This window comes from Melopsittacus undulatus, chromosome 8, assembly GCF_012275295.1.
Source record: "Melopsittacus undulatus isolate bMelUnd1 chromosome 8, bMelUnd1.mat.Z, whole genome shotgun sequence".
Classification (NCBI taxonomy): domain Eukaryota; kingdom Metazoa; phylum Chordata; class Aves; order Psittaciformes; family Psittaculidae; genus Melopsittacus; species Melopsittacus undulatus.
In genome coordinates, this window is record NC_047534.1 from 44,136,415 (window position 1) to 44,161,047 (window position 24,633).

The window sequence follows — 24,633 nt, forward strand, 5'->3', positions numbered from 1 at the left end:
TTATATATTTTAGGTGAGAGAGCATCCTGTTTATCACTTAATTAAGGCCCAAACCCAGAAGAAGATGGGAGAATTATCAGAGGCTATTAAGACCTTACAGATGGCAAAGAATTTGCCTGGAATGAGAAAATCTACAACTTCTTCAAAAATTAAAGGGAAAAGAATTGAAATTGACGCAAGTGATCGTGTGTCCATCTTCCTGGAGTTAGTAGAAGTTCATCGTTTAAATGGAGAACCGGTAAGATAGCAAACTTGTTAGGGTGTAATACATTCCTGAAAACAATTTCTTCTTCCTGTGTCGTGGTTTAAACTAAATCTGCACAGTTCCCCCTTTGTTTCCCCTCCCCCCCCCTCACCTTCTCACTCCCGGAGGGATGGGAAGGAGAGCCGGAGGGATACAACTCCCACGGATCGAGGTAAAATCAGTCCAGCAATCAAGGTATAACAGAAATAACTACCGGTACCAATAACAAATCAATGTTAGAGGAGACAAACAGGGGAAGAGAATACGATACCACCCGCCGCCACGAGGCCAGCCCCGGAAGCCCGGCTAGCTCAGTCGGTAGAGCATGAGAGCTCTGGAGAAAAATGGAGGAGGGAGCACGCGGTGCTCGGCCAGGCAGGGTGGAGTGAGTTATGGGTCGGTGGCTGGTGGGGTGTTGTATTCTTTTCGCTTGTTATTGGCTGTATCATTATTATTGTGTTATGCCTTAGCTATTAAACCGTTCTTATCTCAATCCGTGGGGGCTACATTCCTTGGATTCTCCTTCCTAACTCTCCAGGAGTTGGGGGACTTGGTTTAAACCACGACATTCCTGTTAAATCAGAAGATTTGCTTGGTGAAATCCAAAGATGTTAATATCTGACTTGACAGCTTGTACCTTAAATTGTACCTAGAAAAAAAGTAACCCTGCCTGCAGGTGCTCAATTTTAAGTCTACAAGACCTCTTAATTTGAGGAGGAGATGCTGTTGATGGTCATCTGCTGGCATGTAGATTCCTGTTTTGTCTGACTGCTATTAGAAATATTTTTGGATCATGGTCTTCCTGTAGCAGCATCCTTACTCTCTTAATAAATAGTAGAACACTACATATGTATAAGAATATAAGAGAAGCTGTACACAGTCATGTAATTGGAAGCGACCTCTGGAGGTCGTCCTGCTCAAGCAGGAACAAGGTGCTAAGGGCATTGTCCAGATTAATTTTGAGCATTTCCTTGTATACATGCAATGCAGATGTTATTTTCTTTACTAAAACTTTCTCTGGTGGTTCATACCACATATGTTTTATTTAAAAAAAAATCAAGAGGAGAGAGAATTAAATGTTTTAGCAAAACAAATGGATACTATGGCTTGGGAATTTTTATAGGTTTTATTTTTCTGTTGGTCTCTATAATGCCCCCAGACATTTATTTGCTTATGATGTCTTTACTTTTGGCCGTTCAACAACGGGAAATACATCAATTCTATTGGCTTTATTATTTGCAGCATGAAGCTGTTATAGTACTGCAAGAAGCCATTAATGAATTTTCTGGAACTTCCGAGGAACTAAGAGTTGTGATTGCAAATGCAGATCTGGCAATTGCTCAAGGAGATGTTGAACAAGCCTTGACTATGCTCCGAAATATTACACCTGAACAGCCTTACTTTGTACAAGCTAAAGAAAAAATGGCAGATATTTATCTTCAGCATAGGAAAGATAAGAGGTTATATGCTGGTTGCTACAGGTAAAAGTTTGCGGTGTGTGTATATATTTTCCAAGATGTGTTTATGGTAGCAAGATGAGCTCCTTTTTTTCTCTACCTACTGTAATAAGTCAGAAAAATGTAGTGATATAATGAATTCATTTGAGTTAGTGTTGTATTTAAAACAATATCTGGGAGTTCTGGTTTGGAAAGATACCTCAGATTTTTGTTTTTATTTTCAGATATAAAACCTAAAATCTGCAGAGTAGAAAATTGTTGTGCCCTGTTTATTGTTGTTTAGATGCTAACATTGACATGTTAAATTCTGAGCAAAGTTCTGTCTTCTGTTTACAGAGACCTAGTAGAAAAACTGCCAGGTGCTCATACTTTGCTGCTTCTTGGTGATGCATACATGAATATTCAAGAGGTAAGTGCCCGCTAGAGATGAATAGAATGATTGAGTCATTTGTTGACTTTGGCAAGTTGAGACAATGTAGCATATTGACTTATTGATTGGTAGTTGGCAAACAGAAATTGCTTTAGGATGTAAAAAAACCCCATAATTACTGGCTACAAATGTAACTGTTGACTTCAAAGAAAAAGCAATTGAAAACGCATTTCTTCTAATAACTGACTGGGTGAAAGCCAAGGTGGGAATTTTATCTAGAAGATTACTGACCCATAAGACTAACAAAAGTTAAAAGCAAGAGCTAAATTAAGTTCAGAAAGAATTTGCAGATGTTTAAAAGAGTTTTGAAGTTTAGAATATTTCTTGGTAACTTATTTCTATTTTGAAATTTTAAATTACTGAATTCCTGTACATTTTTTGTATCCTTTGCTTTCTTGATGAATTTGAAATATGCCTCAGTATTTTTAGAAGACAGTATAGTCAAGTGGACATAGGGTTTGGAAGGATAGATATTTAAATTCAGATGTTGAAAATATACTGGGTTAGAACACACATCTAGTAGTTACTAGTTTGGGGATAATAATTACTAGTTTGGGGATCTGTAGGTCATTCATTAATGGTTTCTTACTTATTAATGTTTGTGTGCATTTGTCTCCTTGATGAAGAATTAAGAAGCAAAAGGGAAATTGTTTGGGTCTGCTGTAACATGGCTAGAGGAGAGAAATGGACGATTGTCCAACACAGTAATAAGTTTGCATAGGTTTGTTAACTAGTGAAAACAGTAGTAGAGAAATTTCAGTGGAAAAAGGATCAAGTTAAATCAGACTTGTTTGTTTGCAAAGTTCCATTCTGTTTTGGCATGGAAATGTAAATTTACATGGGCTTTACACTTCCAGCAATTTTATAGTGACCATTCTTCTCTCAGGAGTATGTAGCTTATGAATCAGTAGTACTTGGCGGTCATTCCTGGAAGTGTTACCAGATTTTGTTTTCTTCATACACTTTTTATGTTAATCTTTGACTTCTGTGTTTCTGTTTTTTATTGTCTGAAGCCTGATGAAGCCATAGAAGTCTACGAGCAGGCCTTGAAGAAAAATCCAAAAGATCCAGCTTTAGCAAGTAAAATTGGAAAAGCGCTAATCAAAACGCATAACTATTCTAAGGTATTCTATAAGTACTGTACTAGGCTAGTTAAATACTGTGTCCATTATTGTGAACATGTGGGCTTTGCCTGATTGTTTTCAGCTTGGGTAGTAGCAGCATTTCACTTTTAAGTGCCTAATAGACTTTTTATCCTGAACATACATTTGTAGATCCCCTTTGAAATGTTCCCCTGTTCAGCCCTCTTTGACCCTTCACAGTAGAAGGAAAGGAAGAAAGCATTTTGGGACAGCCTGGGAAGGAAGCAAGCAGGGCTGTAATGCTGAGGAAATGGTGTGATTGTACCTTCGTGCTTACATAAAGGAATCTTGAACTTGGGTCTCTTAAGTTTTGTTTACATCTCACTGAGTCTTTTGATACAATGTTCTTGAATAGTCTTCATGTTGCAAAAGACAAACTGTTTTGTGCTTGCAGTATTCTTCTGCATACCTGCTGTGAAAGAAGCTGAGAGTTTCTTATTTCTTTTTTGGAGGAAGCCACTGTCATCCCAAGCTGGCATGTATGTTCTGTACAAGTGGCTTGGACATGGATTGACAGTTGCAGAGAAATCAGTGCCAAGTTCCTAACTTTCAGTATCTGCTCTTTTTTTTCTAGTCACTTGTACTGAAATAGGAAACAGTAAATGGGTACAGAAAGTGCCTGGGAGACCAAGTACAAGAAATGGTTTTGTGTTTTGTTTCAGCAGCATCTCTTTCATAGATTCTTAGTGCAATCTTCCACTCTACTTATTGAACTTATTTCAAATAATGGTGTCTCTACCTTTGTTGAACCTGGAAGAAGTTAGGAGGAGGAACATGAAGATGATCAGCAGCACTTCTTCTTTGAAGAAAGGGTGAGGGTTGGGATTGTTAAGCATGGAGAAGAGAAGGCTCTGGTGAGACCTGACAGCAGCCTTCCAGTACTAAAATGGGACCTACAGGAAAGATCATTAGGGTCTCTTTACCAGGGAGTGCAGTAGTGAGACAAGAGGTGGTGGTTTTAAACTGAAAGAGAGAAAATTTAGATTAGGTATTAGGCAGAAATTCCTTGTTGTGGCAGTGGTGAGATACTGGAACAGGCTGCCCCAAGATGTGGATGCCTTATCCTTAGAAGTGTTCAAGGCCAGGTTGGTTGGTGATTTGAGCAACCTGATCTAGTGGAAGGGGTGACCCTGCCTATGGGGGTTGGAACTAGATCATCCTTAATGTCCCTTCCACCCCAAACCATTATATGATTCTTTGAAAACTATTTTCTACCTTGGATTCAGGACAGGACTGCTAGCCCCCATCATCACTTCTTGTCAGGCTTAATACTGATTTGAATCTGTGTGTTACCAGTTTAGGTAAGTGATACTGCAGAGAGCCTTTGAAGCACTGCACTAATCTGCCATCATCTGACTTGTTTAAAGTTGCATGTTTATTACCATTGTGTCAAGATGGTGTTGAAGGGGAAACATGGTTTTAGCTCCATGGAGTAAACCCAAAGCTTGTCCATCTTCTGGGAATGTCTATTTGGTAGGTTACTTTTTTCCATAAGGCCAATGAACAGCCAAGCAAGTTACCAAGGAGTGACTGGGGAGGTCTGTTGCATAGAAATCCTACTACAGGTTTCTTTCTGATCATATTGAATGTGGAATTTTCAGAGTGTTATTCCAGGGAATATATAGTTTTTGTATTTGTGATGTATAGGCTGGCTCTTGTGCATGCACAATGTAATTACTTAACTACAATTATGCTGTTGTCAGGTCGAATAGAAGGAAGGCTTTAACTTTAAAACACTAAACAGTCCTTTTTGTTCTGAAAGTAAGTTTGTAGGTTCTCTTTAAAGTATCTGGCAAAGTGCATAGTCGTATATTGGTGGATATAAATCTGGTGAATGGTAGGTGTGGTAACTTACTGTTTATGTGATTATGTGCACTCAAATCTATGTTTAAGTATTTCGTCATTGACCCAGACTTATTACATCTCCTAGCCTTACTTAATGTTGGCTAGGAGAGTACTAATAAAGGCTTTAGCTTCTTATTGTAGGAAAACCAGAAGAAAATGTTTGGGGGAAACTTGCAGGAACAAATAATTTCATTTGGGCAACTTCAGACTACTGGAGGGTGTGACCAAATTGTGTTTTGTGTTTGCAATGTTAGAATTTTCCCTTGCTTCTCTCCATGTCAGTACTACAAGCAGCTCAGTATATGATTCCTATCTTGCTCCGTGACACTTCAAACCTTTTTTGTGTATGTAATAGCCTAATGCACTATGATGATTCTTAGAGCTGCTATAGAAAAACTTACAGTCTATATGGTGATGGGTATTTCATGGATTTTATTTGTTTTTGTTCTGAGGGTTCAGCTATGTCATCCTTAGGAAGTTTAAGTCTAAATAAGTAACCTGCCTGATATGTTCATTATTATGCATATTTAAATGTGTTCTCTTTTAAACTAACAAAAATTAATAACTATTTCAAATTCGTTTTGGAAATGTACCTTTTCAACATGTAGCAGTTCTCTTTTTATTTTGTTTTTTTTACTTAGAGAAGTAACATCCTATTCCAAGACTATTTGAGTTTTTATATTGAAGTGGATTTTTTTAAAACCTATGGAATAAATGTTTATTAATTGAGAACATTGCTTTTGTTTTTTCTTGAGTAGATATTTGACTTGTTTTAACTGATATAATTGCCAGTTCTTATTTTTAGAAATGAAGAGCGAAAACTCCTTTCTATTAGATTATGCTTCATTGGCATTTTTAAACTTTTCATTACTTCTTATATCATCATGTGTTTCAGGTAGACTTTGGGAAAATATTTGTCCTTTGTATGCAGTAAAACAGAACTTTGTAACTCCAGTTTGCCTGGAATGATACAACTTCAGCAGCTACTAAAAATATAATTTAAGTGGCAGTGATCCTGTCAAAGATAGAACGTGATAACGTGGTTGGGCCATGTACATGCATGCCTGTTATCAAAATGTGGGCTCTGGTTATTCTATTTATCTTTAATTTGGCATTACCTTTTTGGAAGCCTGAACTTGCAATTAAATAATATTTGGGTTTTTTTTAAATAGTATATATTAAAAATGACTTGGTTGCAAGAGCAACAAAGAAAGAAAAGAAGACTCTTAAGCAGCATGTCACTACATACCTACGTAGAAAGGTTGTTGCCTTTAAAATTTATCTTTAAATAACACTGAGATTTTCATTTCTTCCCTTTAGGCAATCAGTTACTATGAGGCTGCATTAAGAAGTGGTCAACAGAATTTCCTTCGCTATGATTTGTCTGAGCTTTTAATGAAACTGAAGCAGTATGAAAAGGCAGAAAGAGTACTTCAGCAAGCTTTAGATCATGAGCCTGGTAGGAATGTTATTAATTTGCAACAAAACATGAAATTTCTACTGTTTATATTTTCTGCATGATTCCAAGGAGTAAACAAGTTCCATACAAACTTCTGTGGGTTTTTATTTTTTTTCTTGTGTCACACACAGAAAACTATTAAGTGAAAAATGAGAAATGCATTCTAAAATAAACTTCACTCACCTTTAAAGTTGCTTGTGCCAGGACTTTTAAAGATGCAATATCTCTGGTAGATGGATTAGGTAAATGCAATAGCAGAGCTGCACACAAGCAAACTTCTTCTGTGCTGACAGATGTGATTCTGAATTGATTGAGTGTAAAGGAGTCATTCCTACTGTTAAGAAGTGGTTGTTTAGGTGATAAATACTACCCAATATCTTTCAGAGAAAAGAGATTAAAATGGTTGAACATACCTTTTAGGGACCTCTTTTACACTAATTTTGTATTAGGAATATGCACTTACAAAGCTAAAACCTGGGGGTTTTTTTGCTTTTTGTTAAAAGGCAATTAAGAAGTTTTAAGGTGATTAATGTGAGCTGTTGAGCTATACCCTTAATTAAGGAAATCTTTTTGCAATGGTTGAATTACACTTGTTAACTTTTATGACTATCTGAATACAGAAATAGTATGATTAAGTCTTATTCCTAATCCCTTCTGTAAATTTTTCTTATGTCACTATTTTACTGGTCTTTCATACTGTGCAGGAGAGAGTTAGTTTTCTGTCTTGTTTACTACTTACTGAAAAAATCTTCTGATTTAATGTTATATTCCTGCTTTAATTAAGCCTTTGAGGGTCTGGCTAATTTAATAATCATATTCAAGGCAGCTTGATCTTCTGGTGTGGAAAGATAAATTGGCACTAAATATATTTGTCCTGTGTACTTTAAAATCTTCTCTTCCATTTACAAGGAAGCAAAAAAGTATGTAAGCCAGTATCCTTTTTGTATGTCTTTGATATACACACATTCTCTATATGAAAAAAAAAAGTGTATTTCATTGGCTGATTGGGAAAGTTATTGAAGTTTAATATTTTAGGTTTTTTGGTGGGATTTTTATTTTTAAGAAATGTTGAAATATCCTTAATTTCTGAAAGAAAAATGATGTATAGGAAAAGTACTGGAGGGAATTATTTTACATGGTTGGCCACATGGCCTAATCTGATTTAGAATAACAAGTCACAATTACAACACTTTGAAGACAATTTGCTAATAGAGTATAGGTCAATATGCTTTTATTTATTTATTTATTAGTTTTAAGAAAAAGAAAACATGTATTTTGGTGACTTTTATATAAGTTTTAATGTGGACCTGTTCTTAAGATCCCATTTTATCAATATATTAAAATGAATACAAGCCCAGGAGAGCATATATTCTTCAAATAGTATTTTATGTGAATATATTTTAACCATTATTCAAAAGTAGATTGCTGCTTTTTTAGAAGATGCTGAAATACTTAGTTAAATGTAACTTTCTGTTCATGTCTGTTGCAGTCTCTAGCAACAGAAAGGTAGCTTAAAGTCTGAATAGAAATTTCATCGATGTTACGCTTTTTGGGTGTACAATAGCACTCATTGAATCAATTTGTACTTTTTTCATTGATTTTAAGGAGGATTTATTTGCTGTCCATTTAAATCAAAAGCTTTTCTCATATTTCTGAGAATACAAGTAAACTATATAGTTAGTTTTTTCGTTCCTTTTGAACATTTTGATGTCTTTGGTCTTAAATCTCACTATGTAGGTTGTAATGTTTACTCTGGCCAGTAACAACACACCAAGTCAAATCACAATCCTAAATACATAGGATTGAGATGTGAATTTTTTACAGGCTGTTGCCTAGAGTATGTGGAGAGCTTCATCTTTATTAGGACTATCTGTTCTTACAAGAATAATGTTTGTTTAATGTAATTCTTACAGTTAATGAATTGTCTTCTCTGGTGGAAGATGTACGTTACCACGTGCTTCTGGCAAAGATTTACAGCAAAATGGAGAAGATCGATGAAGCCATTGTTTCATTACAGCAGGTAAAGGAGAAAACAAACCTATGAAAACCTGCAATGTCCTTACTTTTATCCAAATTCTAACCATATTTCTGTGAATGAGGAAAATGCATGCATGTTGGGAATAAAGCATCAGTGACTGCTGTGAAATGCAAAGAACGTAAGTTGTTAGAAAGTCTTAAGCTTTTTGTGAGCAGTGCTATCTGAATTTGATCTCGGAATGCAGGCTTTTACTGCATTTTTTTACTATGCCTTTATTTGTGTGTGGAGCATCTCGATGGGGGCAGCTAGGTTACATATCTTTAGCTCCACATTGAAAACTCACAGAACAATCTAGAACAGCTTTCAATGGCTGTCATCTTTTTGTACTGCTCTTTATTTTAAAAAGCAATAATAAGACCTGTTCTTGTTATTTTGGTAGTATTCTGGAGCTGAATATTACCACTCAGGCTGAGGCTTGAAAGAACTAAGTTGGAAGCTAGAGATAATCCATTTAGAAGACGCTTTCTCAACACAAAGGTTGAGCAAGAGGTTGGGTCAGCACATGCTTTTCCATTGTATCTCCAGTCTTACAGAAACAGGAAGCCTTGGTAGCATCTTCTGAACAGCCAGAAAATTAAATTATGTAGATTGGTTAGAATGATAATTGTACATAGGAGTTAAAATCCTACTGGAATTAGTATTTAATCTACTGTTAAAGTCTTTCTTTGCTTTTCCTCATAATGTACTTTCAAAGTTTATTTTTTTCCCCACATTCTCCTACATTAAATCTCTCTCAAAGCAGTCTGTTTCTCTTTACTTCTTTAGTTCTGTCAGGTTTCTCACTATATCACACTTCAAAACTTTGTTTTGTCTCTCTACACCTTTTTTTTGGTTGTTTTTGTTAGTTTCCTCAAAACTATTCTTCCTTATACCGATTTTTTTTGAAGTCTTCTTGCCACATCCATTTACACAAAACCACCTATAGTTTGATTATTTCAGCAAGACTTAACTGCTCAGTCATGTTATTGCTGCCTCTGAGAGAGTTTTTCCCCCTTAGTTTTCAGAGTGATGTTAGAAGTTCCTCCCGTATTTTGCTTTGTGTTTTAATTCTCCTTCCTTGCTAGGCAAAAAGGTAGGGGGATGAGAAGCAGCAGAGTAATATTAGTGCTTCCTGCTCTTCAACTTGTGAACTTTTTAAATGAGCCAGACAGGCCTTCTGAGATTTTATTTCAATGTTAAGATAGTTGCAGAACTGCTTGAGCAGAAAGAGGAAACCCTTGTGTGTTAATTGGTTAGAATTGCAGTTGAAATCAAAGAAAGCTGGTCAGGCATAATCAGAACCATGCTTCTGCTGGACTCTTCTTAATCACTCCCTAGATGAAGGATCTCAAAATAAAATTTGAAGAGGTCTTTGTTTTTGTTTTTTTTTTCCTTTTTGCCTGTGTTTTCTGTACTTAAAGCATTTAAGTGCATATACCTTCTGGGGTGAGTTTGAGATCTTTTATATATACCTTATCAAAAGCTTAATTCTAAGAGAAGAAAAAGGAAAAAGCCATGTAACACTGCAATTGAATGTTTTCGATGTAGAAATGTAGGTTGGAGACTTAAAACAAGTTCTTAACAGGAACCCATGGAGATAATAAAATTTCTCTAAGCAGAACTGCCAAGTTTGCGTGCAAAAGCATTGCTTTTCCCTTTAATAAAGAGGATTTGTTCAGTGATGTCCTAGCATTTTTTGCGATTACAACTCTGCTACAAGTTATGAATTGAACATACCATTTGGATTGAGGAAAAGGTTAGTTGTAAATAATGCAAGGAGCAGAAATATGGAGAAAATTTAGACCAATAAAATGTGTCATCTTTATTCAATTGAATGTATTTGACCTAAATATTCCTTAGATGAAATATTAAATAAGCTTGTTCATACCTCTTTTTTGATTCAAGTACATAAGGGGTAAACTGGATCCCTTCTTAAGTTTTTGCTTTAATGTCCTGTTCATGATGTTTCACAAGTACTGTATCTCAAAATTATGTTCTTTAAATCTACCCTTTAGAATGTACATAACTGGATCAGCATACAGTTGTCATAAAGAGTATTTTCTAAAAGTATACTGGGATTCCATCTTGGAAGTGTTGAAGAGTGTGATGCTTTTCAGCATGCTTTTAATGTGGGTTTTGGAGAAACAAGGCAGTTTAAGATGGGTTATTGAGGGAGAGATTGGGGTGGTGTGTACTTTGCTTGTTTTCGTTGATACCTCTTACAGCAGAGACGATTTTACCCACTTTATTATTTGGGAGGTGGGGCATGTTCCTCTATAGAATACATAGTGTGGTTGTAGAACCTTTTAAAAATTTAATAAAATCACTTTAAATTAGATAATATAAAATTAATTCCTTGGGAAATTTTTGACTGTTCACTCCTTTCCCAACACCAGGCTCGGGAATTACAAGCCAGAGTGCTTAAACGGGCTCAGATAGAACAGCTGGATGCAGTTCCTGCACAGAAACAGTTAGCCGCTGAAATTTGTGCTGAGATTGCAAAACATTCCACAGCCCAGCGAAACTATGAAAAAGCAATTAAATTTTACAAAGAAGCTCTTGTTCACTGTGAAACCGATAACAAGGTCAGTTCTCCCTCTGACTATTTTGCATTGTTTTCCCATTCAGTTATGATATCTAGCAATACATTTTTCTAATTATCCACAGTGTAGAAGTGTATTTGCACTTATTTATCCTTTATGATATACATAGAGCCTTTAACTTTCTCCTCTGCATTGCTTATCATGATAAAATAATTTTATTTTCTGCTAATTTCTGTCGCTTTTACAAACTCCTGATTCAAGTGTTAGTCTGCATGCAGTCTGAGTTGTCCGTTAGAATTTATATCGGGCTTGTCTTCATGTACCAGTTGAGGACATGTAACGTACACCCAGTGTTAATGGAGACTGTTTCAGTGTTCCTTGTTGCCTGTCCTCTGGAATGAGGTATTAGGGATTATGGTCAATTGAGAAAATTTCTGTCTCTCTTTATCCGTCTTAGAAGCTTTAGACTTTTATCTGGATTTTGTACGATTCCCTTTTTAGTCACAAAATGTTCACTGTGGGTTTTTTAGATGAAAATAGATATATTAATATATTTTTTGTCAAATTTCTATGATTTTCTAACATAAGTATTTTGTATATTTAGGTGTATGTGAAGACTTCTTATTTTGCAGCATCTTGTTGCATAACTGTCAGATTCACCAGCTGCTAAATTATAGGCATATCACCTGATTTTAATGCTTTGACTGATGTGTTGTAGCTTTAGGAAGGACTTAGATTCTTGAAATCATAACTTCAGCACCTTTGAGACAGGCTTTCCTCAAGGCAACTTGTGAGAATGGGGAAGAAATAGAAAAATAAATAGGGACAGGAATAAAAATATCCTTAAAGTCTTCAAAGAAAGATGACTTCCCTTTCTACCATTACAAAGTGAGGAAACTGGCTGTCGTAGTACAGGTACAGCTATGGCTTCTGCTGTATGCCATCCCACTAATTCAGTAACAAAGCCATAATCTACTTTTTCTTTCACATCAGTACTGAAATACCAGTATAGCACTTCCTTTATTTTTGCTAAAATCATACTATTGAGAGTGTCGCATTGTTACAAGATATGCTGTGCACTGACATTTGTACCAAATATCTGCTAGATGCAGTTAGTGGTGATTTTGGCTTTAATTCTGCTTTGCTAGCAACACAGAATACAATGCCATCTCAGTAAATCTAGGACTGAATTTCTGATTAAGAGCTTGTTCCCTGCTTAGCGTATTGGAAACAAAATGCTTTTGGTTGCCCACAACCAGTTTAAATTATAGAATCAGTGAATGGTTTGGGTTGGAAAGGACCTTAAGATCATCCAGTTCCAACCCCCTGCTATGAGCAGGGACATCTCCACACTAGACTGTGTTGCCCAAGGCTCTGTCATCTCATTGTATTTCTGTAGTTTCCATAGAATTGAACTTGTTTTCTTCCCTTCATTTTTAAAAATATTGCTGGTACAGGATTTGATTTAATTGTATTCTTTTAGATTACTAAATATAAATTTGAGCTGTTAAACACCCACTGATTGCTTGATGTCTTCACAGAGTTTACTTTCTTTAAAATTACATATGGAAGTATTGGAAATTCCTATGGAGTTGTCTGTGCTGTGTTTCATCAGAACAAATTCTTCTGTGTTTTAGCCAAAGTTTGAAATCAGTCAGCTAAATGTGAAGAGATTGTAGTCCACATCATAAGGGGTTTAGGTTGTGTTGTGTTGTTTTGGTTTGCATAGTTAAATTTGGTAGGCAATACCTTACCTCGTTTCTCTGACTAGATAAGAGGCAATGCAGTTTCCAGATGCAGACTTAAAGTGGATCACAGACTGCATCAAGGACGTCATTTCAGAGTATCATTATTGTTTGGGTTGGAGTTGAAACTTTATAGACCGCTTTCAGTCACTAGAATCTAGTATAGAAGACCAGTGCAACTGGCATTCTTCTCTTGCCTACAGCAGGAAGTGTTTGTTGACAAGGACACTGCTTTTCAGTCTTCCATTGTTGTGCACAAAAGAATAGTGGCTTAAAGAAAATCTTCATAATTAAAATTCTTACAGCATGCTGTCTCCATATCACTTCAGTGCTTACTCACCTGCCTTTCTGAGTTATATAGTAAATGTTTGAATATGTGAAGAACAGGAAGTAGGAAGAAAACAGTTGTTAAATATTAGGAAAGTAGCCTTCATATCCTGAATAGGATGTTAAAAATATTGTTTTGATTCAGAAGTGCCATTTGCAAGTGAAATCAGAGAAAGAATTACAATGCGATTATAAGTGCCTCATATTTGAAAGCAAAATCAAAACACCATGTAAAGTTAACCAGGAGTGACAATGCTTACTGTTTGTCTAATGCTAATTTTGCTTTGTGATTGGTTTAACTGCTGTTTGCTTCAGTAGGCACTTGATTAAATTTGGGGCAACTCTTGTGTTTATAAACTTTTCCATGGCAGTTTATTCTGAATAGTCTACAATGGAACTTTACCCTTAAAGACGCAAGCTTATGTACATTTCAGGTTGTCAATATTTATTCTGAGGTTGCTTAAGAAAGGGATCCACACACAGTCTTAATGCAAATGAGAAAATAAAATGCAAACAAGAAAATGGTTTCTACTGGAATTTGCTTATACTCCAGAATTAATTGGTGAATGTTGATGAGGTGTTTGCCTCTGTCAGGGAATTGAAAACTACTTGCATTTACATTTTCTTCCAAGAAAATTATTCACCAAAATAACACAGTTTCCAGAGCAATTATATCTGAGCAGCTCTGTATTCAATGTACCTCCAGAATTTCCAGCTGAAGAAGGAAAGTTTTACCTGTTTTAAAGGTGGGGGACTGGAAATTAATTTACTTGACCAAGAACCCACAGGAAACAACAGAGAAAGCTCTCACTTTAGAAGAGAAATAAGTTTCCCCTGAGACTCTGAAGTCTCAGGTTAATACTCACAGAACTGAACCAGCTTTCTTCATCTTTGAATTACTTATAGTTAAATATTTTAATATACAGGCCATGTTGGAGCTTGCACGTTTGTATCTTGCACAAGATGATACTGATGCCTGTCAACATCAGTGTTCCTTACTACTGAAGAATGACCAAGATAATGAAGCAGCAACAATGGTATGTGCTATTATACTAATCCTGTATCAGGAGTTTGATTTTAAAGTTTGTGTGTTTGCAATGTGATGGATCCATGAAATGCTACTTTTAAGAAAGCCTGCAGCTTCTAATTTCAAGAAACATGAAAAATCCATTGCAACAAAATGTTTTTCTGTTTATGCTGGGTAATTATTCAGTATGTTTCTAGCAATCACAGCCCTTATCCTATCTTGGTAGCAAAGTAATATTAAAGGAAATGTCTACAAAAACACTTTCAGAAGACAAGAACTGTGTACTTAAGGTGTTTTTACATTCTTATACAACCACAGATAATCATATTCCTCCTTAAGCATTTTTAATCAGAGCTGCAGATTCTCTGAACAGGATTTGCATACTTGTCTGCTTAAGAGACTGCTCAACAGACTGAGCAACTTCTGCTTTAAAACATTAGAAGCAAAAAGATTTTTTAAAGACGGGAATAATTTATTTACTTACAGCAGTCTAACTCTGGAATTTATCCCAGTAGAGTGCAAGAACAAGGGTAATAGCACTCAATATTTGTTATCAAATCTACTCTTTACTAACTACCCCTCAGTGCAGAAAAAAACCTAAATAATTCTTTTACTTCCAACGCTGAAGTAGTTATCATGTTTCGTTCTCCCTAACTTTAAACTAATTTTGCTTTTCTATGTGCTTAATCTGTGCATAATAATAGGGAAATTACTGTTATTGTAAGAAAATAAGAGTAAAGCTATACAAACAAAGCCAAACATATTTGGAAGCTACACCAAAATGTATAATTCTCTTTTGATTTCTACTTTAAGTGAAAATTTGAAATATGAGCCTATATCTGCTCATTGTTACCCTTTGTATCTAGAGAGAGCGTTTATTTTCCAGAGAGTAATAAAAAACCCAACTCATTTTACTTCTTGCATAATTCCTGCAGCACTTTAAAGCTGTATTTTCAGCTTCCCACTTTTGCAGAACTGAAGTTCATTATAAATGACAATTGATAATAGTTTGGTTTGTTTTCTCTAAATTGGTCCATATTGCAGATGATGGCTGATCTCATGTTCAGGAAGCAAGATTATGAACAAGCTGTCTTTCATTTCCAGCAGCTCCTAGAGCGCAAGCCAGGTGAATATTTAGCAGTGATATTTTTGATTCTTTATTATACATAGTTCTAATAGATTGAAGAATAAATATCTAAAAAATACTTTGTATTATTAAAAGGAAATGTGCTATTTGTGATGCAATAGGCCCTATAAACAAAAACCATTACTGTATGTAAAAACATAAAGCTATTTTAGGGGAAGCTGAGAAAATTATTTATTGTATATACAGTAATTTACTTTGCCGCAATATAATGTGCATTGTTCACCTCAAGCCAAATATAACTAGGCTGTTACATACTTGTAACTGTAAAGCACTTGCTCTTGTGTTTAAGACACCAAGTGAATGAGTGCAAAGCTAGCTTTTTATTTCAAATTAATAAAGGAAACTTTGTTATATGAATTTGAAATTCCTATAATAAAGTTGCTCTTAGCAATTTTCAGACTATGACCAGAGAGAAAGCTACTAAAATCTTTTAAAACAGTACTATAATGAATTTAAACCTTTCTAGAGGACTTTGTGAAAGAAGTTGTGAGAGCACAGCAAATGTTTTTGTTTGAGTGCTTTTGAAAGTGAAGTACAATTATACTTATCTTTGTAAAGGTTTTTATAGAAATATCTCAAGTATCACTTGATATCTTCATTCTTGTATCTGTGGTAGCTATGTAATATGCCTCATGATTACAACATATATAATTTTTGTATGTGAAGGAAAGGCAGGCTCTATTTCTTAAGCTATTCATATAGCAAATAACTGGAATCACAATGTCCTAATTATTTGTATATTTAGATAACTATGCAACCCTCTCACGGTTAATTGATCTCTTAAGAAGAGCTGGGAAACTAGAAGAAGTCCCAAGATTTCTGTTAATGGCTGAAAAACATTCTTCCAGAACAAAGCTTGAACCAGGATTTCACTACTGCAAAGGGCTCTATCTTTGGTAAGTGCAATTATAATTAATATAAGGTTTATTTACCCATTATAAGATTTATTTACCCATTATCATTCAAAGATATATATATAGATATACATATATATATATAGCATGTGATAAGAAAATGACAGGTAGTATAGTAGTACTTTTCTGATTACTTAAGGTGCTAGGACTTCAGGAAAATCTCTTCTCTTCTGAAATACTTTCCAGTTAGCTCATCTTTAAAATGAAGCTATCTTATCTGTCTCACATGCATCGTTCATATTTCCTGTTTGTTAAAAGGGAGGGATATTCCTGCTGGGTCAATAATACAATATTACTTATTTTCAAATTTTAGAATTTATCAGACTGTTTTTTGCCTGCAAAACCAAGCTCCTCGCAATAGTATGTGTGCTCTTTGAGCCTTGCATTATCAGTGTGTGCAAGTGTGTAAGCTGTGTTAGGAATACTTGGGATTCTTTGTGGGATTTGGGTGGGATTTGAGGCAGAAAATTTTACTTGCCCATCTTTAAATATTTTCATCAATTGTGTAGGTATACGGGTGAACCAAATGATGCACTCCGGCATTTTAATAAAGCTCGAAAGGACAGTGACTGGGGACAGAATGCAGTCTACAACATGATTGAAATTTGTTTGAACCCAGATAATGAAACTGTGGGTGGTGAAGTCTTTGAAAATCTGGATGCTGACATAGGGTAAGTGAATGCAATAAATATTGCTTGGGTTCTTCTGTCATCCCTTTTTTCTGCTTCTCCTTAATAATAGGCTTCAATTAAATTGCTAGAAGTTTGAGCTTATCTAATGCTTCAAATATTCTATTTACTGTATTGTGAGAGCCCCTTCTAGACTGTAATAAGTCAGTATCAAGCAGAAAATAGAGATTTTTATCTAGAATCCTGGTCACTTTCAGTGTGAAAACCAGCTTGTTAGGTTGGAATTGCTGTGGTTACAGGAGAGAATCCTAGAATGCCTAAGAGAATCCCAGCAGAATGCCTATGTAACAAAATTGTCTTGTACAAAATGGCATGCCTTTAGCATGGAATCAATACTAACTTGTAATTAATTTAGTGTGTATTAAAAAAATAAACTTTTACAAACACTTTCTTTCCAATAACAGTAATTCAACAGAAAAGCAGGAGTCTGTGCAGTTGGCTGTAAGAACAGCAGAAAATCTTCTGAAGGAACTCAAGCCTCAGACTGTTCAGGGTCACATTCAACTGCGAATCATGGAAAATTACTGTCTCATGGCAACCAAACAGAAATCAAATGTTGAACGAGCACTGAACACTTTCACTGAAATAGTAGTGGCTGAGGTTAGTAACACGTATCATTTCCTCAGTCTTCTTTCACAATACAGGTTTTTTTTTAACTAGTCTTGCAGTTTACATTCAAGAGTAGTGACGTGTTAGTGAAAATTATTCTAATTATTTTTTTCCTTATTAAACAATATTTTATATACAATTTTGAAAAAAAAAAACCCTTGCTGAAATAACAATGTCTTTTAGAATTTTTCCATTGGATTGTGAGTTTATAACTCAATGCTGATATTGCCAGATACGAAAATGTGAATAGGCTGCTTGGTTTGAGTTGCTGGGTTTGCTTTTTAATTCCCAGTATTGCCAGCACTGTGTCTGATGATATAAATCGATAGAGTACCTTCATTCTGTAACCAGTACGATTAAATGTAAGATACCTTCATGTACTTCATGAAAACTTGGCATGATTTAGATTCCAATACAAGATTGTCCATCTGCTTAAAATTCATCCTTACAATGGAATTCTTCATTATTTTATAGTTTGCTGTAGTCATTAACTTTAGGATGAATAATGGATGCTCTTGTTACCAGTACCTTCCGACAGATTTTATTTAAGCGCTTTTAGATACATTTAGTCTGTAGGAATACCAAAAAATACTCAAGTTACTACTACCCATTGACTGGGTGCTAAACTGCTCCTTTGCTGAGGTGAGCCTGCTGACGCTTGTATGTAAGGCAGTTCTGAGAATCACAAGGTGTCCCTCTGCCTCCAGTACTGGCTTCTGAGTCCTGCTCAGTATTGATCTGAGGTTCCTAGAATATTGAATGCTGTTCACATGGTGACACAGTTCCAGCAAGAAGAATGCCCTAGTCTATTTAGTTTTCTCTCCAGGGGCACATAAAACACACTGTTTTAATCTTTTCAGATTTCAGAGGTTATTGATCTGTGCCAGGTGTGACTACTGAGGGAGCGGGGAGATGAGCTGATCATTATGTGAAAGAGGACCTTTTGGTGGGGTCTTTTTTATCATTTTATTTTATATAACCCATTATGGCAAGCCTATTTTACAGCACAACCCCACAAAGAAGTGTAGATGCAGAATCCGACAGTGAGCCAGGAAGGCAGAAAAAAGGAAAGAAGCTTTAAAGTTAGCTGCTGATAGAGCTACTCTCCACATTTAGGATGTAGTTTTGGAATGCAAGCCCCATTCTCATCTATATCCCATGCTAATAAGGGCAGGATTTTAAAAATCACACGTGCTCCTGTACTTACTACTTACGTGTGGCTCTTGCATGGAATGGTGGCTTCTAAAACTCCTGTTCATTATACATAGCTTTTGGATACAGGCAGTTTAGACTTACATTTTTAGGAGCTGTAGACCTAATAATAGGAAACAGTGTCCCTGTTACAGACGTTTAACAGGCACTTCTAAAATTAGAAAATATCACGTGTATCGTAATTTCAAGTGAGTTTCTATCTGAAGTATTTATTGTGCATCAAAAGGGTAGGTCTTAGTGATATCAGAATGTTTCTTGTTCAGATGAAGCACCTGTGGATGCCTTCAACATTACCTGAGCATGAAGAAGATAATTTTGAGCCCAAATTATTTTTCTACATCTTAAATATTTAACATGGTGGTTAGCATGGTTAGTCTTGCAGAAATCATCATAGAACTAGATGGAAAACATGTTTGTAAGGTTGGATGCTCTCTCTTTATTTCCTGAGATTTAGCTTTTAGTTTAGTTTTCAGATACCTGGTGAAAGTCTTACTAAAAAAAAAAAAATAAATTTTATAAGCAAAGTAAAAGCACCAAGCAGTCAGTGCTTTTTATTGCAGAAGGATCATATACCAGCACTTTTGGGAATGGCCACAGCCTACATGATCTTGAAACAGACTCCACGAGCCAGAAATCAGTTAAAACGAATTTCAAAAATGAGCTGGAATCCCATTGATGCAGAGGAGTTTGAAAAGAGTTGGCTTCTGCTTGCAGATATATATATTCAATCTGCAAAATACGATATGGCAGGTGAATTACTAAAGCGATGCCTTCGTCATAACAGGGTAAGTGCACATTTAAAGTAACCTTAGTAACTTCCTATTTTAATTCAACTTTTTCCCATTAAATATGATTCAAAAATACATTTGTTTTTCCCATTGCCTGGTATTTCACTTAGAAGTAGACCATAACAGGCCAGGAAACATCATCTTCACAGTGGAGGATAGTAAACAAACCCATGAATGCTGCTTAGTCATTTTTATTCATATTCATATTCTGTAATAACTTCTGCAAGTTTTAGCTGTGGGGACACTAGAATCCCAGAATCCCAAGGGTTGGAAGGGACCTCGAAAGATCATCTAGTCCAACCCCCCTGCAAGAGCAGGGTAACCTAGAGTACATCACACAGGAACTTGTCCAGGCGAGCCTTGAATATCTCCAATGTAGGAGACTCCACAACCTCCCTGGGCAACCTGTTCCAGTGCTCTGTCACTCTCACAGTAAAGAAGTTCTTCCTGATGTTAACATGGAACCTCCTATGCTCCAGTTTACACCCATTGCCCCTTGTCCTACCACTGGATATCACTGAAAAAATCCCAGCTCCATCATCCTGACACACACCCTTTACATATTTGTAAACACTGATGAGGTCACCCCTCAGTCTCCTCCAAGCTAAAGAGACCCAGCTCCCTCAGCCTCTCCTCATAAGGGAGGTGTTCCACTCCCTTCATCATCTTTGTGGCTCTACGCTGGACTCTTTCAAGCAATTCCCTGTCCTTCTTGAACTGAGGGGCCCAGAACTGGATGCAATATTCCAGATGCGGCCTCACCAAGGCAGAGTAGAGGGGGAGGAGAACCTCTCATGCCCTACTAACCACACCCTTTCTAATTCACCCTAGGATGCCATTTGCCTTCTTGGCCACAAGGGCACATGGTCATCCTCCTGTCCACCAGGACCCCCAGGTCCCTTTCCCCTTCACTCCTTTCCAGCAGGTCAACCCCCAACCTGTACTGATACATGGGGTTGTTCTTCCCCAGATGCAAGACTCTACACTTGCTCTTGTTGAATTTCATCAAGTTTCTCCCTGCCCAACTCTCCAGCCTGTCCAGGTCTTGCTGAATGGCAGCACAGCCTTCTGGTGTGTCAGCCACTCCTCCCAATTTAGTGTCATCAGCAAACTTGCTGAGGGTACACTCGGTTCCCTCATCCAGGTCGTTGATGAAAATATTAAACAGCACTGGTCCCAGCACCGACCCCTGAGGGACTCCACTAGTCACAGACCTCCAGCTAGATTCTGCCCCATTGACCACAACTCTCTGCCTTCTTCCTTTCAACCAGTTCTTGATCCACCTCACTACCTGATCATCAAGCCCACACTTCCTTCGCTTATCTATGAGGATGCTGTGGGAGACAGTATCAAATGCCTTTCTGAAATCAAGAAAAACCACATCTACCACTCTACCATCATCCCTCCACCTAGTCACTTCCTCATAGAAGGCTGTAAGGTTGGTCAAACATGACTTCCCCTGGTAAAACCATGTTGGCTGTTCTTAATGACCCCCTCATCCTTGATATGTCTAGAGGTGGTGTCAAGAATAAGTTGTTCCATCACCTTTCCAGGGATGCTTAAGGTGTGTATGGAATGTCAGAGATACACTTTACTAAGCTTCGCAAAGCTGATAAAGATATAGCTGTATAAATTTTGGAGACTATAGGAGCAGACACAGATCTCAGCTCTTGTGCTGATTTCTCATAATCACATTTTTTCATCTATACACTTCACTTTCCCTTACAAAAGGTGCATCCAATAGTTCTATAGATGCTGTGCTGGAGGTTCAGGATGGTATTTATAGTGCACAGATATGGCTTGGAAAAGGACCTGATTCTGTATGTTTCTTGTTTGAATTCATTAGGATAGAAGATAAGGTTTGTTACTCTCTCCATTTTCACAACCTCCTTGAGAGCTAGACTTCTTGGAACATTTGTTCTTTTTATTTCTAAATATGAAATTAAGAGGCAGCTACAACAGTTCTTGATACAATGGTGTCAGGTACTTCTGCAGAGGTGCCCCTTAAAATAGGATGTACTCCATTTCATTTGTACAGAAAATGGTTTTGAATTTTAATTAAGAAAAAATTCTACCCTAAGGTGTGTTACACGTGCATCCAGATTGCCAGGGGAAGTTGCAAATCCATACTACTGAAGGATAAACATGAGTCATCTCCAAACTAAGACATGTTTGAAATAGATGGTCTGTTGAGCAGAGCAGGTATATGCTACAAATGACACTTTGTTGCAGAAATTTCCAGGCAGCTCTAAAAACACAGCCTACCAAGGAATTTTGTTTTCCTCTAAGAAGTTTGAGTCCCAGGAGGAACCTAGATAAACAAGCTGTGTTTGATAGGAAGGAGGATGGCAAAATAGAAGTCAGCAACTCCAATTCCTTAACAAAACAGCACAGTGAAAATACTGACTTTTCTCCAACTTGCATGCAAAGCAGCTAAGCACAAATTGTACTATATGAATATATGGTTAACATTTTATATCTTAAAATATTTTGTTAATTCGCAAAACAGTATTTTGCATTTTATTCGCCAATGTGGACAATATTATTTGATTGAGAAAACATAGTGATTAATTAGTTTTTAGGATTGTTTTTAGCAGTCAGAATTCAATGATGTGGAGATACATATACAAGCACAATTTAAGTAAATAGGTTGAGTGAAAACATCTTTATAAAGTCTAGTATCTGATAATATGAGTCTGGTTTTATTTTAAAAGACTTAAATTTGGTTAGTGAGATCCCAGTGAGTAAACTATTTCTGTGAAATTGGGGTTTCTTCTTGATTTTGTACTTGTTGTTTGTCACAAATGAGAGGGGGAATATTTTTTATCCTTATCTTCCAGGCATTCCCTTTTCTTTAAGTGGAAAATTATAATATGAAACAGTTTTCAAAAATAAGGCTACGAAATTACCCTTTTAAGAAAACATGAAACAAGCAATATATGTGGAAGATACGATTTGGACTTGAAATGTGGCTGCTGTAGGGTTATTCTTAACTGAGAGAGGTTAACTACAGGATTCCTGGAGGCTCTAAACATCTTTGAAAGAGTAGTTGCAGTGTCCTCTGTGATGAACCCTCACTTGATTTGGTGTAACGTAGGAAGACACTGTGCATAATTCCATATAACTGATATGTATTACAAATGTCTTAAATCAAGACTGTTGTCGTCAGAGTTAGTACGAGAATCACTTACACTTTCCAGTTGTGCAGATTTGAAGTTTTTAAGCAATCAGTGTTGTTATAGGTAATCTTACCTAAATAAAATTTGGAATGAATATTTATATTTTGCAGTCATGCTGCAAGGCTTATGAATACATGGGATACATAATGGAGAAGGAACAAGCATATAAGGATGCAGCAGTGAATTACGAGATGGCCTGGAAATATGGAAATCAAATGAATCCAACAATAGGTATGTATGCATAACCTATAAGCATGATTTCAGGCATTACAGTAAGAATGAAACAGCTGCCTTTTACTGGAAAGACTGCTTTTGATTTTCCATATAGTATCACTGGTTTTCCTCACATAAAAACCACAGATGTTTAAAGGTGTAGTTAACAGTCATCGGGAAAGTCCCCATGGCAAGAGGTTTATGATACTTCAGAATTTTCTGGTTTCTGGTTATGTACAAGGTTTGGTTTGAAAGAGTTTTAGTTTGCTTTTTGTGAACATCTTTATAAACACAACATTAAATTTTAATAATGTATTTATAGTAATGCAGTATGAACTGTCTGCTATACTAGAGAACCTAGTGGCAGATCATCAATTTCTTTACTTCATTTTGATAATCAAATTGTTTATATGGGTAAGGATTTAAAAAATAAAATGTTTAAATGTTTTAAAATATGTCTGTTTTAAAAAAGATGGTTAACTGAAAACTTGGGATACTATTACAGTTCAAATTTGGATGGTTAATTCAAGTCTACACTAAACTGTCATGTTTTTAGAATTATTTTAATGTAAGAAACCCTTTAAGAAATGGACTCACAGGATGAAATGCCCTTTCTTATTCAACACCTAACACCTGTCTGTAGGTGTCAGTGCTGGTGGTTTACAAAAATTCTGTTCCAGGTTTTGGGCTATGTTTATGGCCCCTCAGAAATGCATGTTTCTTGTAGTCTTTAATCTGTGGTCTTTTTTTGTGCCAGTAATTTTTTTAGCGTTAGGATGAGATAGCCTTCGGCATGAACTGGAAAACCAGTGGTTTTTTTAACAAGCTCGTTAAGTGTTATGTATATGAAATGCCATACATTTTGTTTCTTTAACTGTAACTCCTGAATGCAGCAGTGGTTTAGTTCATAATTAATCTATAGATCATAATATATAGAAAGTAGTATTTTATTAATGTAACTGTTTTGTGGTTTAGCTCCTGCTTTTATAACACAGTTCAAGATATAAAAATGCATATGCAAGGATGAATTGCCAAATGTGTTACCCTATGTAGTGTGAGTCAAAAAATCAGGAGGGTCAAAGCAGAATAATGACTCAGATCTCAGTAATAAGAATGACGGATAGAAATCTGACTGAGGTCATATAGGAAAATCTCTAGATATCTTGAGTTCGGATGCAGTGATTTTACTAGTTGTTCCTGCTCCTGTAGACTGACACATGGATGTCTTGGTTTAGATATTGCAGTTGTTGATCAAATCAAATGTATTAGAAAGAGGAAGTTTTAACAGTAAAAAGGTGCGGTTTGGGTATTTTTTTAGTTTATAAAGAACATATGTAAGGGCTTTGAAACCCCCTAGAAGGTAGGAACTGAATAAATTACAAAATCATTTGGTGTCTAGACAGGAGAATGCCTTAGTGAAGTTAAACTGTGGAACAGTCTTGCATACAGAAAGATAAGAGTGTGATATTGAAGGTACTACATACACATTGCTTTCTGTTTTACATACAGCATTATGAGAATTGCCATGCATAAAAACTAAAATGGTTAAAGCAGCACAAACTGCATCTGGCAATTAAAACTGTATAAACTGGTATCAGATCCCCCATAATCACTTGCTAGTGAGGATAAGTTCATAAATAAAATAC

At 36.1% G+C, this 24,633-nt stretch overlaps 1 protein-coding gene across 1 annotated transcript in view; it reads left to right on the forward strand.

Moving 5' to 3' along the window:
* Positions 1-24,633, forward strand: part of TTC21B (tetratricopeptide repeat domain 21B) — a 42,684-nt gene that overhangs the window by 15,864 nt on the left and 2,187 nt on the right. Inside the window, exons 14-27 of the mRNA XM_031052290.2 lie at positions 14-238; positions 1,487-1,725; positions 2,038-2,110; positions 3,145-3,255; positions 6,439-6,577; positions 8,491-8,597; positions 10,991-11,179; positions 14,136-14,246; positions 15,281-15,362; positions 16,129-16,279; positions 16,807-16,968; positions 17,391-17,586; positions 19,368-19,592; positions 22,885-23,005. Coding sequence (XP_030908150.2) covers positions 14-238; positions 1,487-1,725; positions 2,038-2,110; positions 3,145-3,255; positions 6,439-6,577; positions 8,491-8,597; positions 10,991-11,179; positions 14,136-14,246; positions 15,281-15,362; positions 16,129-16,279; positions 16,807-16,968; positions 17,391-17,586; positions 19,368-19,592; positions 22,885-23,005 — 2,131 coding nt within the window. The remainder of the gene's footprint in view (positions 1-13; positions 239-1,486; positions 1,726-2,037; positions 2,111-3,144; positions 3,256-6,438; positions 6,578-8,490; positions 8,598-10,990; positions 11,180-14,135; positions 14,247-15,280; positions 15,363-16,128; positions 16,280-16,806; positions 16,969-17,390; positions 17,587-19,367; positions 19,593-22,884; positions 23,006-24,633) is intronic.